At 42.8% G+C, this 18,330-nt stretch overlaps 1 protein-coding gene across 1 annotated transcript in view; it reads left to right on the forward strand.

The window, feature by feature from the left end:
• LONP2 (lon peptidase 2, peroxisomal) overlaps nucleotides 1–18,330 on the forward strand; it is a 38,531-nt gene that overhangs the window by 10,105 nt on the left and 10,096 nt on the right. The window contains exons 8-12 of the mRNA XM_065848133.2: nucleotides 2,333–2,474; nucleotides 8,055–8,205; nucleotides 8,708–8,834; nucleotides 10,650–10,783; nucleotides 17,173–17,315. Coding sequence (XP_065704205.1) covers nucleotides 2,333–2,474; nucleotides 8,055–8,205; nucleotides 8,708–8,834; nucleotides 10,650–10,783; nucleotides 17,173–17,315 — 697 coding nt within the window. The remainder of the gene's footprint in view (nucleotides 1–2,332; nucleotides 2,475–8,054; nucleotides 8,206–8,707; nucleotides 8,835–10,649; nucleotides 10,784–17,172; nucleotides 17,316–18,330) is intronic.

Raw genomic sequence — 18,330 nt, forward strand, 5'->3', positions numbered from 1 at the left:
AAAAACAAACACAAAACCAAACCCAAAAAACCGACAACAAACCACAACAACATCAACCAACCAACACCCAGAAAACCCCATCAACCAAACCAACCCAACAACAAATCCAACCACAACCCCCAAAGCCAGCAAGTTCTGAAGGAGGACTGAGGGCTTTTTTCCCAGCAGCTCACTGCATTTAAAGTCTCCTCAGTACTGATATTTTGTTTTATACAGGAACTATATGATCTTCACTGTCATGTGTGTGTGTGACTTTCTGTCTTTGGAAAGGAAAGCGGTAACTGTGCCATTTCTAGTGCTGGTGAGCTGGTGGTGAAACTCTGCTCTCCCCCGGTGTGAAGCACTCTGTCTTACATTGGTTTTCTTCCTTTCAACCCTGGCTAAAATAATGAAAATAAAGCCTAACATCATATTGCGTGGCTGCCGTTCACAAACTGCAGTATTGAGTTTCACAGGTTACAGGTGTCCAGATAGATAAATGTCCATATTTGCTTGTAATCTTAATATATTCTAGTGGTTTTGTAGGTAAATATTTGCAGGGTCTGTCTACCAGAGGCTCCTGTGTTGAGGTGTGTTCCATAATAACCATTTAGAAAGGAAAACAACCTATCTAAGTCTATATTTTCAAGGTAAAATACTACATTACTGTTTTTCGTCATCCTACATATGACATTTACATCAGCATTCTTTCCTCGCCTTGGAGATCCTGAGTCTTTGATTAATAGTGGAGCAAAATAGACACTGGTCATTCTCTAATAAATGAAGATGTGTCACAGATTGAGACTGTTACACGTGGGAAAAGTGAATCAATACCTTGATATTTGTTACCCTAAAATGTATAGTTTCTGTGTCATGATACCTGATCAATTTATGTAAATAAATTTAAACATGCTTTATTTGAAACTCAGTGCATCGATTAACCGTCTATATGGAGTTAGTTGTTTAGATTTACCATGTCTAGAGCCGCCAGGCGCTTTTCTCTTCTGTTAACACCAATTCTGTGCAGACTGAGTATTTTGTGGAACTGCTCCATGTTTCCAACAATAGTTCCTTTAATTTTGACCTTTTGAGTGTCTCGAAAAGCTCTTGGGGTTGTATGGGGAACCACTTCATCCTGTTTGTAACGTTGGATCCATTTCACTGGGGCTGTGGTTTCTGTTGAAGTGTGTTATGCGGCAGCTCGTGACCCAAGGCTTGCTTTGGACAGGGTGCATTAAAAATACTTTAAAAAGGAGATTTCTGTATTGTTTGCTTCTGTTCCCAGCTTCATCAACTCGCTCGTCAAGGCAGCAACAGGCAAACTGGAATTCTGTTGCATTTCTTGCTCTCTAGATCATCTTTACAACTTTTTGCTCAGATGTAGAATTAAATACAGTCACTGCAACTCGTTCTCTCAGCGGTCCGATATTCCAGGGCACTAGCACTATTTCTGTGTGGTGTGAGGGCTCGTTGGTTTTATTTAAAGTCTTCTCTAGTATCTTTTGAAACTACTTTGTGGTATTTTTGATTTGTAAATGTCGTGGTGTGTGTTCTGGGCTGTATTAAAGCAGATCCCAGGGCACAGGCCTGTTTGCACATCTGCTTTGGGAGGGTCAGGCTCTGTAATTCACGTATTTCTTTCTTCTGGAGTGATCAGCATTTCATATTCTTAATTATAGTATTTGATTTAGTTATGGCACAAGAAGAGAAGACTGATAAATGCAGCAAACAAGGGATATATGTGCATGGAAAATGTAGTTGCTCTGTGCATTGTGAAGGAAGTTTTTACTACCTTTGCCAGATGAATTCAGATTCCAAACTTTGTTTATTCCTTTGCACTGTTCCAGTTTTTTTATCTCAAGTTGAAATGGCATAATACAGTTAATTTTTGTGAGTATTAATTAAAGTGTGCTGTATATAGAGGGCACATTTACAGTTCAGCATATATGGAGCTTTGCCACAATTTGTAACTTGTTCTGTGGACTCTGTTTTTATGACAAAAGCTCAGTATCATCATCATTAAAATGTTGGTATTAATGAAGTTCCCAGATCTGATTCTGCATATTCATATGATGCAAATATGCTTGTACTGAATCATGTGAAATACCCACAAGCCATAAAATTTGGATATACTTTAATACATGTGTTTATCTTTCCAGACCACCATGGAACTGGGAGTTTCATCTGCTGATACAATTGCTTATATTAGTTCAGATGCATATTCAATATTTTTACCAACTAGTTCCAGGGAGTTTAGCAAAAAAGCAGGAATTGTTACAATCCTGCTTATTGTTGGGTTCTTCTCTGAGTTTTGTTTGTGACGTTTCTACCTGTGCTCCGTGTGTCCCTGCAGGCGCACGTACGTGGGCAGCATGCCCGGCAGGATCATCAACGGGCTGAAGACCGTGGGGGTGAACAACCCCGTGTTCCTGCTGGACGAGGTGGATAAGCTGGGGAAGAGCTTGCAGGGGGACCCCGCGGCAGCCTTGCTGGAGGTGAGGGCTCTGATGCTGCGCGCATCGCTTCTTTGGGACTTAATAAATAAAACACTGGACAAAGGGAACATGACAGTGACAGATTTTAATGAATTACAGGTGCTGTGTTTTGACATGGTAGGTTCTGCCGGTTGTGCACAACGCACACGGTTACAGAGCTTGCTAAGCTTTAATCTCAGGGATCTTTACTTAAACACCAGGATGTATTTGTGTGATTTGGTACATTTAAAGACTGTTCAAGTCTTAAACATTACTTACTTGGAGGACTTGAAGGTGTTGATTTTTAATGTTCAAACACTGTAAGGAAGTATTGTAGAGCAGCCAGGCAGTAGCTGGAATTTGTCAAGTTTTCCCTTTCTTTCATGGAACAATTTTAATATATTTTGAAGCTTTTGATAGTACAAGCTTATATTAGAACTAAGGGTTTTACCTAGTGTGTAATGTGGACTAGTTGCATGTTCTATTAGCAGCATTTCTTTAATTAGTATTGTAATTGTCTTTCTGAACGTATTTCATTTAAGTAACAGATCCCCACTCCTTGACTGATTATGTTGTGGTGAGTGTTTGCTTTCTATGAAAATCAGCTATTAAATGTAGTTTTTCTGGAATTCTGGGACTCAGACCAAGGTATAAATGAATCTAATTTTGAAGTGCATGGTGTAGTTATTTTATCACAAAATGTGTAGAGGTGTTAAAGTTGACTTGCTTAAAGACACCAGTGAAATCCTGGAGACACAAGTAAGGATGATACTGTTGGAATGTTTTGTAAACCCGTCAGCTGTTGAGATCCCAGAATCCCAGGCTGGTGGGGCTGAAGGGACCTCTGTAGATCCTCAGTCCAACCCCTGCTCACGCGGGGTCCCAGAGCAGATCACACAGGTGGGTCCAGGCGGGTTCGAACGTCTCAGAGAAGGAGACTCCACACCCGCTCTGGGCAGCCTGGGCCAGGCTCTGGCACCTCCCAGCAAAGAAGTTTCTGCTCATGTTCAGCTGGAGCCTCCTGTGTTTCAGTCTGTGCCCGTTGCCCCTCACCCTGGCGTTGGGCACCACTGAACAGTCTGGTCCATCCTCTGACACCCACCCTGAGGTATTGATCCATTGATCAGATCCCTCTCAGCTTCTCCAGCTCAACAGCCCCAGCTCTCTCAGTCTCTCTTCATCACAAAGATGCTCCAGACCCCTCAGCATGTTTGTGTCCCTCCATGGGACTCTATAGTAATTCCTTGTCCTTCTTAGACTGGGGAGCCCAAGTGTTGTTGGTTAAGTGGGCTGTTGGAATTTGAGGGAGGCTCAGATTTGTGCGATGATGAAGATGATTGAGACTGGTGCCTTGCAGGCTTTGTGTAGCAGAGAGCTGCCAGCACTGTCTTTCTGCCTTCATTGTCCCTGCGGTGTGATGCAGGGGGATATCCCAGTACAATTCCTTCTTCCCTGGCCTGCGCACTGCAGTTTCATTCCAGCGGTGTGTGGAGAGGCAGGAACGTCTCCCAGGGCCTGGGCGCCTTGTCTTTGCCAGCCCCGCGGAGCAGAGCCCGTGTCCCTCGTCCTGCGCGGCAGCGTGGGGACCAGAGAGGTGGCGGCACAGCTGGAACGCTCGAGCACTAGTGCACTCAACCTTTTCTTCTGTTGTGCACATCTAGAGATGCCTCATACCGCTGTATTTTAACAGCGTCACCGCTGGTTTCTGTTCGCTCTGGTTGTCGGGGCTGCCACCTGAGACTGTTTCAGCCAAACTGCTTCTGTGGTTGTTCTTTATCTGCTTCAGTCTATAGGTATTGGGTTAGTAAGAGATATTTATCCAATTATTTTGGCTCACTTTCGCTGAAATGATGTAGGGCATAATCCTAGAACCGTCTCAGTTGTCAGACATAAGGTACAGTGACTTCTGTATGTGGGATGAAAGTGGTTCTGCTAATATTTGCCTACAGAGTCATTCTAATGACTCTATTTGACTGACAGTGCTTGAATATGAAAAAAGCTGCTTAAATTAAGGTGTCACGAGCTCATCTGTATGCTGCATGACTTCCTGCAAATGAAATGTCAGTTGACATTCTATGAATGTCATTAGTTTCTTCCTGGTTAGACAGTGTTAAAATGACTGTTTTGACAAGGCCAACTAGTTCTTTGCAAACCAGCGTGTGAACAGGCGATGGTTTGAGAGCTCTGTTTTGATCTTTGCATGTTAACATGAACCAGTAATAATGTAAATGTGCTAGCAGATACCATGGCTTCGCTTCTTTAGCTTTTAAAAATGACAGTTACGGTCCTTCACCTCTGTATTTCTCAAGTGGGACGTCGTACACATTCCCAGGGTGCATGGAAAGTCTCTAAGTGCAAGGAGAACAAGCAGGGGAGTGTAACAAACACTCAAAGGCATTTTCTTTGTACTTTCCACTTGCGGGATTTTATTTACTCCTTGGCGTTAATGGTAATGAGCTCTGTGAGTTTGCCGATACTTCTTCTGTCATTTCTCCTTTGGACGTTGAGCGAAGCTGGCTGGAATGCGGTCAGCGCGTGGATAAAAAATACCTGGCAGTCACGTTTTGTTGGCGGCTGTTTGCTAGGCAGTCCCAATCAGTAATGAAGGAATGGCATTTCTTGGAAGAGAATAGCTTTTTTTGGGAGTGTTCCAGTCATTAATCCAGATCTGTACACAAATATTGTTAATTTCATGCAACCTTTGCTGTTTCTTGTAATTTCATTTTATTCCTTGGCTTGCAGTAGAGAATTAAGCATTTCTGTTGTCCTTCCATCATGTCAAGTGTGTGAGTGCAAATGAAATTAATTTTTTAAAAATTTATTTATGCTTGAATTTTTGATACTTTGTTGCTGCTTTGGGATGTTTCTGGTTTTGGGAGTTTAAAACCACATTCTAGGTGATATTCCCTTTGGCTCCGGCCATGGGTTATTGCATCAGGCTGCTCAGGTTGGCTTCCAGCCATCCTGGCCTGCGCGTCACTCATTGCTAATTGACCATTAATTGTGTCTGGAGGAGTAATTGCTCTATTGCTGGTGTTGGGGGTGCTCCCGGGGACTGTGATTGCTCTGAGCATCCCGAGGCAGGTGCTTCGCCTCTTCTGATGTTCATCTGCCTTTGGTGGGTCATTAGCACACTGTTGGCGAGTCCATCTCAACGTGTAGAACACACAGCAGTGTCACCCAACTGGAACGTTTGTTTTTCCGACCGCTGCTTTTCCTTTGGTGAGTGCCGGCATTAAGTATAAATGCAGGTCGTTTTCCCTTGGTGTGCAGGGTGTTAGTTCTCCCTGGCTGTCTGCAATGGGGGTATTCAAGAAGAAAATTGCCTGTGAGCTTGGAAGCAAAGCTGGATGGTTTGTAATTGCCCGATACATGTTCCCTTCCAGTGCTTCTGCAGAGTTGTTGCTTAAGCAAAACAGGACGTCTTCCTCTTCCCAGGCAGTGCTCGTCAACAAGGGGTGGTTTAATCTAAATTTGGATGACCTCGGTTTAAAACAGGAGAAAACAGAAATGCATCCAAGTGCCTGATAGTGAGTATTTGTATGCAAGGCAATTAGAGCAGGAGCAGAGCCAGGCAATTAAATGTGCATGGAACAACTTCTGGATTTTGTGGTAATAAAAGGCTGGTACAGAGAAGCCTTTGTGTGCGTGTGAGCTGTCAGCCGTAAATGAACCAAGATGTTTTGTTCACTCAGTGTTATTTTTGTACTTCATATTTTTGTATTCATTGAATAGCTTTGAAGACTTTTGAACTTGAACTTTAGCACAATACCTAGCTGAAAACAGTTCCGTTTGCTTTGGAAAATCTGTTTGAAGTGCACAGGCATGATATTGTTTTATGTCTTCTTCCAAGAAATAGTTACCGAGACAACGAATTCTTAGTCCAGATAAATTCTAACCCTTATAGAAAACCTGAGATAATTCGTATTTTTAGATAGAATCCTGTGGAACCTCAGCTGGGTGTTCCTGCTCCATGGGGGGATTGCACTGGATGAGCTTTCCAGGGCCCTTCAACCTCTGATATTCTGTGATTCTGTGAATCCGAGTTGGTTTTGATGACAGTTTCCTTTACCTTTATTGGATAGCATGGTTTCCACATTAGTACAGCATCAATATTTTGCAAATAATATTATAATCACCAGCTTAGCACTTAGTAGGATTCGTAAGGGTTTCTAGTTGCAGACTAGAAGGTGAAATAGATAAACATGCATGTATGTTAATGTTTCTAGAAAAGCAGCTTGGTCTGTCAGAATACCTTGTTTTCTTTGGAAGCGGTTGCAAATGCTTCAACCAATAGACTGGAATTTAGTGGAAATACTGTGTTTTTGGTGTTAAAAAAAAAGAGGCAAGTTGAATTAGGATTTGCTGTTTAAATCAGCTTTGAAAAATTGGCAAGAGGAGACTCCAAATGCAGTGAGCGGTGGGGTTTAGGCATGTGCTTCAGGACGTATTAAGGGGAACACATCATTTGCATTCTATTACAGTCACAACACATTTCCAAGGATTAGTGTTAAATGTGTGCAGCACTGCAAAATAAAGTCAGAAAATGTTCTGTTTGTGAAAGAAGTTCTGCTGTGTTTATGGCATTTTGAAAAGTGTTTTACTAGTTTGTTGTGATCATGTTTCTGTTCTAAAGGTTTTTAACTTTTCAAAGACTGCACAGAATTTAAGAGTAATGAGAATTCAGGATTGTTTCTTGCAGAAGCAACGAAGAAGTGCTCAAATTCATTTTTTAGAGCTATCAACACTGTTCCTGGCTATAACTCAAGTTGCTAAGACAAGGGGTGCATTCATTTGGGTACAGGCAGATAAATTATTTTGACAGCAGTGTGCTTTTTCTCAGGAGATGCATAGGTCCCATTATTTGTAACGTGAGAGTTATTGATGTCGGTGTAACACTGGTAATTCATCATTTGGGAAGGAGAAGTGTGGCGGTGCTTTAGGGGGTGGGATGAAGGTGGTTCGTAGGTGGTGATGCAGAAGCCAAGTGTGTTGTTCATTGCTATGTGCAATGAGCTTTCAGCCTTCAGCACTGTTAAAAAAGCTACAAGACAGCAGCTCAGTGCATGGTCCACATATATAGAATTTTCATCACCCAATGCAGAAAAACAGCTTATTTGAGTAATAGCTTAAATATATGCAAGTGTTGTGTTAGCACACATAAGTAGTACTAAAAGCAGTAAGAAGGCAACAACGTTATTGCGTTTAAGTCATAGTTGTCGTGCAGTGAACTTGAGGCTGGTCAGAGGCTGCTGTTCTTCAGTGCTTGTTTGATTTTGTCTCTTTTTTATCACAAAATTTAGGGGGAAGAAAAGAAAAATGCAAAGGTGATGTTAGGAAAGCCAGGGCTCACCTCGAGTCAAGACTTGCGCGGGGTGTCTTGGGCAATAAGAAGAGCTTCTGGTAGTAATAATAGAGTTAGTAAGTATTAATAGTTACAGAGTAATCAGGATGTTGAGGGTCAGGCTTTAGTGGTATTCATAACATTTAATGAATGTAAAGTCAGATTTGAGGGGTCCAAATGAAATATAATAAAAACGTGCGTATTTTATTCACTTCTAATTGAGCAACTGCACCAATTTTGTGTTCACTCTTCTTAAGGTCTTGGATCCAGAGCAAAATCACAGTTTCACCGATCACTACTTAAATGTGGCCTTTGACCTGTCCCAAGTGCTTTTCATCGCTACAGCCAACACTACGGCTACAATCCCACCCGCTCTGCTGGACAGGATGGAGATCATTCAAGTTCCAGGTAACACAGCCGTGGTTTCATTCAGGTGGCTGTTACAAGTCCTTCAGTGGCACTGGGGTGTCTTTTCTGAGCTGAAGAGCCGTTCCTTACGGTGAGTGCTGGGAATCCAGCCCGAGTGGCCGGGATCTAGGAGAGACTCATCAGGACGCCTCTGTTGTGAGAAGGAAATTCAGCATGGTGCTTAGGAAAATTCAGTTCCAGGTGTCTGGAGATACACGGGTACGTTCTGTAACAGTATTGGTGTGTTCGTATGCTAACTGGCTGTTGGCCGATGCATCTCTTTAAGGTTCCAATGAAGAAAGTAATCTTCAAAACACTGAAATTCTATTCTCGTTCCCATGAAGTTATGAATAACTGCCAAGTATCGTACCAACAGCCTTTTAAATTATATCTGGGTTTTTTTGTTAAATTCGATCCGCTACAATTATGAATGGTAAGAAATGTGATTATGTTGTAGTGTAAAAGCAAAACGATTAGTAAACATACACGTGTTCTTTTGTAGGATACACACAAGAAGAAAAAATTGAAATTGCACATAGACACTTGATTCCTAAACAGCTTGAACAGCACGGCCTGACTCCACAGCAAATACAGATTCCACAAGTAACCACTCTGGACATAATTACCAGGTAAATCTGTTATTCATTGCTTTAAATAATTTTTTTTTTGGGATAACTAGTAAATAATTTATAAAGTGATAACACAAATAATTTCATAAGATCTGTTGTCCTTGATAGCTTCAGGAGTTCAGTGCTCGATAACGTGTAGAATTGCTCTTTCCTGAGCTCTGTGCGGCTCTGATACCCAAACCATCGTTCCTGTACCAAGAATCCCGTGCTCTGGCTCTCGGGTGTCTCCCCACGGGCTGGGTGGGCACGGCTGGCAAAGCACTGTGAGAAACACAAACACTTGGAGCTATAATGTGATTTCCACAGCGCTCAGTGGGTGAAGCCGTGACCTTAGCAGACAACCTTTATTTTAAAGAAAAGTTTTATTGCTGTGATTTTCATAGAAAAAAATGGAAATTACGTGACTTGACAGGCCACGTTTGTCTAAAAATGGGAATTAGATTAAAAAAAAATTTTTTTTTTTTTTTTTAAATAGCTTGTATTTATTAGAACTACTTTTTTTTCTCGGGTATGAGGGTAAAGATATTGATCAGAACATCTTCTGGACTTGAAAGTAGGTCATTTCCAATGGAAAAAATTCTATTCAACGTATAGAAGTATTTTAGACCAGGAACAGCGTTTTGACATTTAGTGAGTGTGACTGTCTGGTGTTGCTTTTTAATTCATAGTCTTTTACAGTCAGTTCCTCAGCTTCCAGTGAACTAGATTATGACGTTTAGAATGATTATTCCTTTGAATTTTTACGCATCTGAGAGGAGCTCGGTGCTCCTGGAGCGCTGTTGAGCATTTCCCTGCGGTTTGACACCACTCAGTAGTTCGCCTTTCTTTACAGTTTTATCAGCAAACCACAATTATTTGGGTAAAAGCACACGACGTTTCCTTCCTGTTTGAGTAGCCCAAGGTCTCGGTGCCTTGCAGACCTCATTTTATTTGGCTATCGTCACGATCCATTCAGTGAGGGACTCGTGATGGTTCATTTACCTTGATCTCGAAGCGCAAAATTAAGGTGACCAAAATGCCAAGGGGTTATAATTCAGTCAAACAGTGTTACTTTATTATTTTACCCATAGAGCAGCATGCGATAGAGAAAGCAGAGAAAAAGGAAAAAGAAAGGGGGGAAAAAGAGTTGGCTACCACCAAACGAGTCCCAGGGCGTCCCTATGGTCTCAGGTCCCGTAAGCAGAGTCCTGCTGGTCCTCCGCCGTGATCCAGGATCCTTTGCTGGGGAGATCTCCACGATGTCCAGTCAGGAACCATCTTTTATGCTTCTTCACCCCCATGAGTTGAGGCCAATCTCCACCTTTATTTCGCAATCCAGGCTTAACTGTGCAGACTCGAAGAATCCCCGCTTTGCTTGCCAGGACCCATCTGCGCCTGCGTGGCCTCGCGTTCAGGGCTCTCTTTCTGGTCCACTGGGTGACCTCAAGACTCATGGCGAGCCTCTGCGCGTGCTCTTCTTCCTTGGCTTTAGTAACAGGGAGGAGGTGGGGGGCAAGTTTGGCTGAAACAGGAGGTGAAAATCCATCTTCTGGACAGCAGCTCTTGTCCCCAGGTCGGAGAGACCCGTAGAACACAATTCCTTTTAGGAGGTGGGGACACGTTTGGCTGAGGCAGCAGGTGAAGCCCACACAGCAGCCACTGTTCCCGGGAGCCCCCGGGTCGGAGAGACCTGTGCAACACGATTCTTTTCCTCAGGCCTGTCTCCAAGTCACTGTCCAACTCTTCCTGTCAGGGCATGTGTTCCCTGGTGGCGATGCTCAGGCGAGTACTGTTCTTCGGGCCGGCTCAGAGCTGTGTGTTTCCCGCCGTGCGCAGGTACACGCGGGAGGCCGGGGTGCGCTCCCTGGACCGCCGGCTGGGCGCCATCTGCCGGGCCGTGGCCGTGAAGGTGGCGGAGGGACAGCACAAGGACGCCAAGCCGGACCGCGCCGAGGGGGCCGACGGAGAAGGTTCGTGTCTTTTGCATGCTTTATTAACAAGGAAACTTCTAACGTAGTCGCTAGGATGCTGATTTATCAACCTTTTCTCCCTTTTAATGCTTCTTTAAGGGCTGTGTTTTTAAAAGCTTTGCAAATAGCGACGTTCTTATTATGCAGTGCTGAATTATGGCTTGAAACATGAGTGATTTCAGCCTGCCAGGTGGGTAATTGAGAAGTGCAGTGGATCTGTTTCGTATCATAGGTATGGAATTATGATTTGTGTATGTCGTTATGTCTTCCTACGCTGTTGTACGTGAATCTTTCACCTTTTTCTTTAATAAAGGACTGAGCATGGCTTTAGCTATTGTATTTAAAGAGGTTCTTTAGCTGTGCTGTGCGTGCACTGCCAGCTCAGAATTCAATCTGGTTGTTTTGTTGTACTCGAAATAAATGTCTGCTTGAAGAGCTTTGAAATTAGAAAGGTTTAGGGGCTCTTTTGTTGTGCCTTTAAAAACTGCACTTATTCTAAGGCTCTTGGGGCTTTAGTAACTTGTCAGCTTCATTAAGTCTGCTCCTATTTCCCATGTATATAGACAATAATGATTTATCTATCTAAACTGGTTTGATGTTGCAAAACATTCCATAACTAGGCCAATGTGGAAAAAACCATCAGGTTTTAACAGCTGTACAGCTAGAACGGTTCTGGGCTGCTTTGAAGGGTGACAAACGAACACTCATTATCTGTTCCTTTAAAGCAAGGCAACCTGGAAGTCTGAATGGTGCCTCCTCTTTCAGAGAGTAAATCCTGGGGGAGGAAATAGAACCTGCATTTGTACAGTCGTATTCATTACAAGAAGAGTTTTACGCATAGTAGAAACTTTTGTAATTTGTCTCTGGAAATCTGTTTATGGATGGTCTTTCAGCTTTACATTGCTGTTTTTCCCTCACTCAGTATTTCCTGTCTGAAAATTAAATCTTCTCTTACCTCATTGAGTTTTCTACAATCACCGTAATGTCTGTGGAAACTGTAATACCAGAAGATTGGATTTGGTCTGCACACTGCGTTTGCTCAAGGGGATTGAGCTCCCTTTGCTCTGAACCCTTGGCTTACAGCAAGTGAACTCCCATGGCCGTGCGTGTGTCCATGTCCAGTTTACATTAAAAGGAAGAGCTTTTATGACATATTTATGAATGCTTTCCATTTATACAATGTGCATCTTTTCCACCTGCCTCCTCTGTACTGGGTTTTTCTGAAGTCCAGCACTGAATTAGTTGCTACTCCTGTGGTACCTGAACTTGCTCTTGGCCTGGAGCGCTGAGCCCTTGGGTCTTTGCCACTCTCGCTTCTGTATAGCAATCCTGACAAGTCATATTTTTAAAGTATTTCTTTGCACTGGACGGTAGCTGTGTCTAAAATGTACTTAAAAGGTCTAATGCGATTGCTGAATCAAACAGTGTCATTCTGCTCTTCAAACCTTCTGATAAAATACAGGAAAAGTAGGTTCAGAGCACAACTCCTGATACCAAAGGAAGAAACATTTTAATATTAAAGCAAAGAACTAAAAGGAACTGTATTAGACATCTTAGTCCAGCGAGAGAGGTATTTGCAATGTTAAAATTAGCACTTAGGTATTTACACTGTTAAAATTATACACTGGTAAAATTAGTGCTGGGTTTGCAGTTTGCGGAAGGTGGGAGCAGCCAGCTCAGTGCTTCCCAAGATGGCAAAAGGTTTGGGGCGCGACACAATTTGGGGTAAATCCAGGAGAAATGGGCTATGAAGAGTTGCCTTTGTACTTCTGGAGCTGAAAGTGTCCGTAAGAAACTACTGTGTTAATAAAAGGGAGTCCAAGGGACAGGTGGCTCTGTAGTTAAAGTTCCTATTACAGAGACATGTATAGGATGGTGTGATCTCCAAAATGTGGTTTATTTTGTACTAATAATATGCTTCTGCCCTGCTGTATTTTTAGCCCAATGTGTCACTTGGGAGTGTATGAGAGCAGGACACTTTTAAAAATATTTTTGTTTAATTTTCACTCAGTCTGTTGGAAACAACCAAGTATTTAAAACAGAACTTGGAAATATTCCCAGATATTTCCAAGTAGATGCAAATAATGGCATTTGTATTTATTTGGACCTTTTCTTCCTGTTGATCAGCGGGTATTTGTGCAGTTGTGCGTAGCGATGATGATTTTGTATTTCATATAACCAATGGCTCCGGAAGAATGGTTAATCAAGTTGTCTCTTAATGGTTTCATTTCCAATTATTTCTTTTGTATTTATTTATCTGTATAAAAACAGCCGGGGGCGCGTCAGCTTGTGTCAGTCCTCGAATTGGTACAGTGAACGTCAGCAACGTCATCGTTCAGAGCTCTCCGTGGGGTCAGCCTTGTGTTCGTAACACCGTCCCATACTTCACTGAAGCTCTACCCCACGTTTATGAGATTTAAGTCTTTGACACTAGAAGAAATTGTAGGAGTCACCAAAAAATGTGACGCTCTCCTGCCTATTTTAGTGCAACTGCCGTGAGAATATGATGCAGCAACTGTGCAGCTGCCGGGGCATTGGATGATACAGCGGTTGAAACGCGGAGTGAAAGACGCTTTGTGTAATTCAGACTTGAGAGGAGGTTTAGGACAGGTAATATTTAATAACTAGAAGTGACTAAATGAGGATTCTATCTACGTTGAAACCGAGGCTTTGAAAACACTTCAGTGTGTCCATAAGCCAGTAGTTCAGTGCAGTTTGTTCTGCTCCTGGTGGATGAACCAACACTTGGCTTTGAGTTTCAAAGCAAGTTTGGCTGAAATGGTCAATGTGAACAGAAACGTGTGGTCCTCACCCCCCTCCCTCCGCTTGGGCATAATGCATTTTATATCACAAAACATTATTATGCCTGACTGGGGGGGAGTTGCTTGGAATGTCTTCTCTGTTTTAGGCCAAAGAGATGCAAATGTTATGAAAAATTGTATTTATACACAAACTAATTTTCACCATGTTAATTTATCTATATATTCCTGCATGAAAACCTCAAATTCAAGTGCTTCATGTACACATTGTTACTCTAGATCAGACTTGATGAAATGTAGTTATTCTGGGCAAAGAGAAACTTTCTGATCTTGTGGGGAAAACGTGCAGAGCATTATATTGAAGTACCCAAGGAAGTGCAGTAGGATCGGGGTCCCAGGAGGGATTTCCGTTCCAAAAGACCTTTAGGAAGTGACACTTCCAATACGCGGTGCATCCCATTGGAGTTGGACAATGGAAAGTTGCTTTTGAGATGGAGTTTGTGCTGTGCCGGGCTTTGGACCTGGGCTCTTGTCAACAGGGCAATCCCGTCCTTCTACCTAAAGGCAGAAATCTTCAGGTTGAAGGCTTAGGTATTGCTGGTGCTTAATTTCAATATGTTTTATGAGCAGCTGAGAACTTGCTGCATGTTGAGGAAGTTCCAGGCTCTTCTATTCGCTCATCTCCGTTATATGTCTAGAAGAAAGCAGCAAACTTAAATTCAAGTTTTGTCCTTGTGCCATGGAATTCCTTTTTAGATTAAATCCCTAATTTTATATAGTAGTTAATTGCCGGTATGTTTTTTTAGGAGTCTGATTTCTCACAAATCCAGTATTTACGTGCAAGGTTTTGTTTTGGGCACTTGCAAAGGCAGATTCACGAGGAACGTTGTTCTGATCTTTGCTGAGTAGCTGCAAAGGGACCTGGGGGGACTAATGGACAGGAAGCTCAAAATGAGCCAACAGTGTGCCCAGGTGGCCAAGAAGGCCAATGGTGTCCTGTCCTGTATCCAAACCAGCGTGGTCAGCAGGACAAGGGCAGTGATCCTTCCCCTGTGCTCTGCATTGGGGAGGCCACACCTGGAGTGTTGTGTTCAGTTCTGGGCCCTCAGGTCAGGAAAGAGATTGAAGTGCTGGAGCGGGTCCAGAGAAGAGCAACAAGACTGGGGAAGGGACTTGAACACAAGCCCTATGGGGAGAGGCTGAGGGAGCTGGGCTTGTTCAGTCTGGAGCAGAGGAGGCTTAGAGCTGAGCTCAGCACTCTCTAGAACGACCTGAAGGGCAGTTCTAGCCAGGGGGGATTGGGCTCTTCTCCCAGGCAGTCAGCAATAGGACAAGGGGGCAGAGGCTTCAACTCTGCCAGGGGAAATTGAGGCTGGAGATGAGAAAGCAATTCTGTGCAGAGAGAGTGGTCAGCATTGGAATGGCTGCCCAGGGAGGTGCTGGACTCACCGGCCCTGGAGGTTTGTAAACTGAGATTGGCCATGGCACTTAGTGCCATGATCTGGTCAATGGACTGGAGTTGGACCAAGGGTTGGACTGGATGATCTCTGAGGGCTTTTCCAACCCAGTCCATGCTGCGATTCTGTGAAATCGTGATCTGAAAATTTTACAACCAACCCATTTTTATTGTTTGTTTTTAGGATTTAGGAGGGGGATGCCATGCTATTTGTTGTGGGGAGGTCTGTCAGTTGGTTTTGTATGTTTTTGTTTGTTTGTTTGTTAGTTTTTAAATGTTAAAACAGCTCAGTACCGTGCTGCTTTTGTGTAAGCAGTAATGTGATATGAATAGCGGATCAGCAGGTAATTCCTCTGATATGGAAGATGTTTAAGCCATTGTCCTAACCAAATGTTCTGTTTCTGCAAACTTGAATTTAACTGTCTTGCTTCAGATAAACGTGTCATTTAACTTGTAATGCGGCTTGTGGCTACTCATCTGGGAACATGTATTTGTCGTCATTAAATCTTAATTGCTTGTGTCTCTGTAGATTCTTCGTAGTCAGCGTCTCTATAAAGGTTGCAAAAGGCAATGTGTTTTCCTTCAAACAAAAAGCTAGTGTTTGTAATTATATTTTCAAACATCACTGCATGCTTTTAGAGAGAACTAGATAATGTCAGAATTTAGGTTAATATTTTTAGAAGAAGTCTGGAGTTTGTTATTGTTGCAGGTTATCAAATGGGGTCTACTGATTAGAGTACATCAACTCAAAGAGTTTTAGGTTCTTTTAATAGGGCGGGTGGCCTCAAACAATACCTGCTACTGTGAGAAGGCTGGCGCCTTCGGCTGTGTCATAGAACTGGGGGAAAGAAGAGCAAACAGATACGGAGAATTGCTAGTGAGGCAGTAAAATCTTGGTATAGAACAAAAGCAGTTGCTTTTAAACTCACTTTATTTTCAAATATCAATTGTCATATCAAGTTGGTCAGGTTTTGAAGATCCGTCATGTTGATACATCAGTCTGGTTGGCGTCCTGTGAAAGGAGACGTTATCTCTTCATCCATCCTGAGAATTACTTATTACTGAACGCTTCTTAATGTTCCTTTAAACAGATGAGATCAGTGCTTTGTGTTTTTCTGTAATTGTTGAAATTCCTGCATCTTCAGTTATTATTAATATGCAAAGAAAGACAGTTTCTTTGTTGAAAGTAAAAATAAATTCAAAGAAAGGAAGCTACAGTAGGTAATTTCCCAAAATGTGCTGCAGAAGTCTGGAAGCTCAATATATATATATTACATATATATATATATATACACACATATATATATAATGTAGACTGTGACTTTAAATGTATCTCAGGCTCATGGTTTTGGGGTGGGAAGGACCATCTTCACTATATAATGTGTGCAGTGCTGTTCTGAACGGCTGCCAGGAAACTGCCGCAGAGCCTCAGAGATCTCTGCGTTCTTCAGGTAGTTTTCATGTCTCTAAAACATTGAGAAACCAGAAATGTTAAGGGAATTCCGCTAAGGAAGCATTTGCACAGGTAGGAAATACAGTCCTGCTGCAAATGGAGGCAGGAGAGAGCACATTTGGAATCCGTAACTATTGCTTTAATGATGTGGTCGCTTCTTGATGGTGGTAGAGTTGATAGCATTTAAGAGTGCCAGGCTGATGAGGTTTTTAGCCCTTCCTGAAGAGTGGATTGCGCCTGGAGGTATTTCTGGAAATGCCTCAGCATTTGAACTTTGAGGGATTTTGGGTTTTTTGCAAAATTTGGCAAATGAACGGCAAAGGCCAAAATGCGCCTGCTTTATGTGGCAGAACTTAGTTATTAGTGTTGGAAGTTAAGCGTTGAAATCCTCAGAAGGAGACCCAGAGAGCACAGACGTACAAAGAACAGTGGTTGTTAACCCTGCAATATTCCCACATTCAGCTCCATATTCTGTATTACACGACATTAAACACGAGCATCTCCCACAAATGCTGGTTCTGTGCATAAATCTGATGAAAAGTGCAAAGTCCTAAGTGAACCTAATGTTTTGCTGTTAGACCTCATTTAAAATGCATTTGAGTTGCGTCTCTGTCAGTGCTCTGGATTTAGGATCTTTGCTGAGCAGTTAGAACGTGTTTAGTCTTAATAGTTAAATGTGATGCTATATTCTATTTAATTTGATGACACTTTCTTCTCCTAGATTGCAAAGAGCACGTGGCGGAAGATGCAAAACCAGAATCCATCGGTGACGCAGCCGACCTGGCTCTGCCGCCTGAAATGCCCATTTTAATTGATTTCCATGCTTTGAAAGACATCCTGGGGCCGCCCATGTATGAAATGGAGGTAACATCCTTGTTTCTTTCTGCTCGCCTGCTGTTTCTGTCTCGTTTGACCACTTGTCTATTTTATTGCTATTGACTGAGTTTATACCATATTTTTAAAAAATGTATTAGCAACCGAACTGTGCTGCTTTGTGTTCCAGGTGTTTTTTCACCTAAAGAAGTTTTATTGTAATTTAATTCAGGGTACATAAATAAGCCGATGGGATGCCTGTTAGCAGAGATGCCTGCAGCAGTGCTCAAGAGTGTGGGGGTGTTTTTTTCCAGTCTAAAACACATTTGCGTTTGTTTGGGGATGTTTGGTGGAGTCCCGTCCCTTCACCATCCCACACCTCCCTGAACCAGCAGCTTTGTCATGTCAGACCAGCTCATTGTTCACATTAACGTGACTCTTGGCTGTTAAAATGTTGTACGGTCCATCAGGCATATCCTGGCCCAGCTCTGCTGCTCACTCAGGTGCTGTAGACTTTGTTCTGCGTTTCGGTGCGTGAGGCTGTGAGTTTGGGATCCCCTGTGCCCGTTTTCGTTGCTGTTACTCTCTGCATCGCTTCACATCCAGGTCAAGGGTGCGTGTGAGGGTGTGTGTAACCAGCACTGCTGATGGGACCCTGATTTCTTCTGTCTTTAACCTGGAAAAGAGATCAGTAAACCAGTAAGTTCTTGAGGAAATAGAAATGAAGGGAAAACTTTTAAGAGATAAAGTTCAAACTTCTAAGAAGTTTCCCATGGCACTAACCCCTTCCTAGGCGAGAGGAGATGGAGGGTGAGAAAGGGGACGAGGAGAACATGGTTGCTAAGGAATGAGCCTGAACTGAGGGTTTTGGATGTGGTGTTCTCAAGGAAATGATTCTTAATGAGGAGACAGAAACAAGGAAGGAAGTCGATAGGAGACAGCGCTGCGGGCTGTGGTGGAGGATGGTGATAGGAGACCTTGCAGCTCTGTCGGCCGAGACTTTTCACGCTGCTCGGTTGTGCTCTGATTTACTTCTTTTTACTTTCAGAAATGAGAAGAGATTGCT

Source organism: Patagioenas fasciata, chromosome 13 (assembly GCF_037038585.1).
Source record: "Patagioenas fasciata isolate bPatFas1 chromosome 13, bPatFas1.hap1, whole genome shotgun sequence".
Lineage (NCBI taxonomy): Eukaryota > Metazoa > Chordata > Aves > Columbiformes > Columbidae > Patagioenas > Patagioenas fasciata.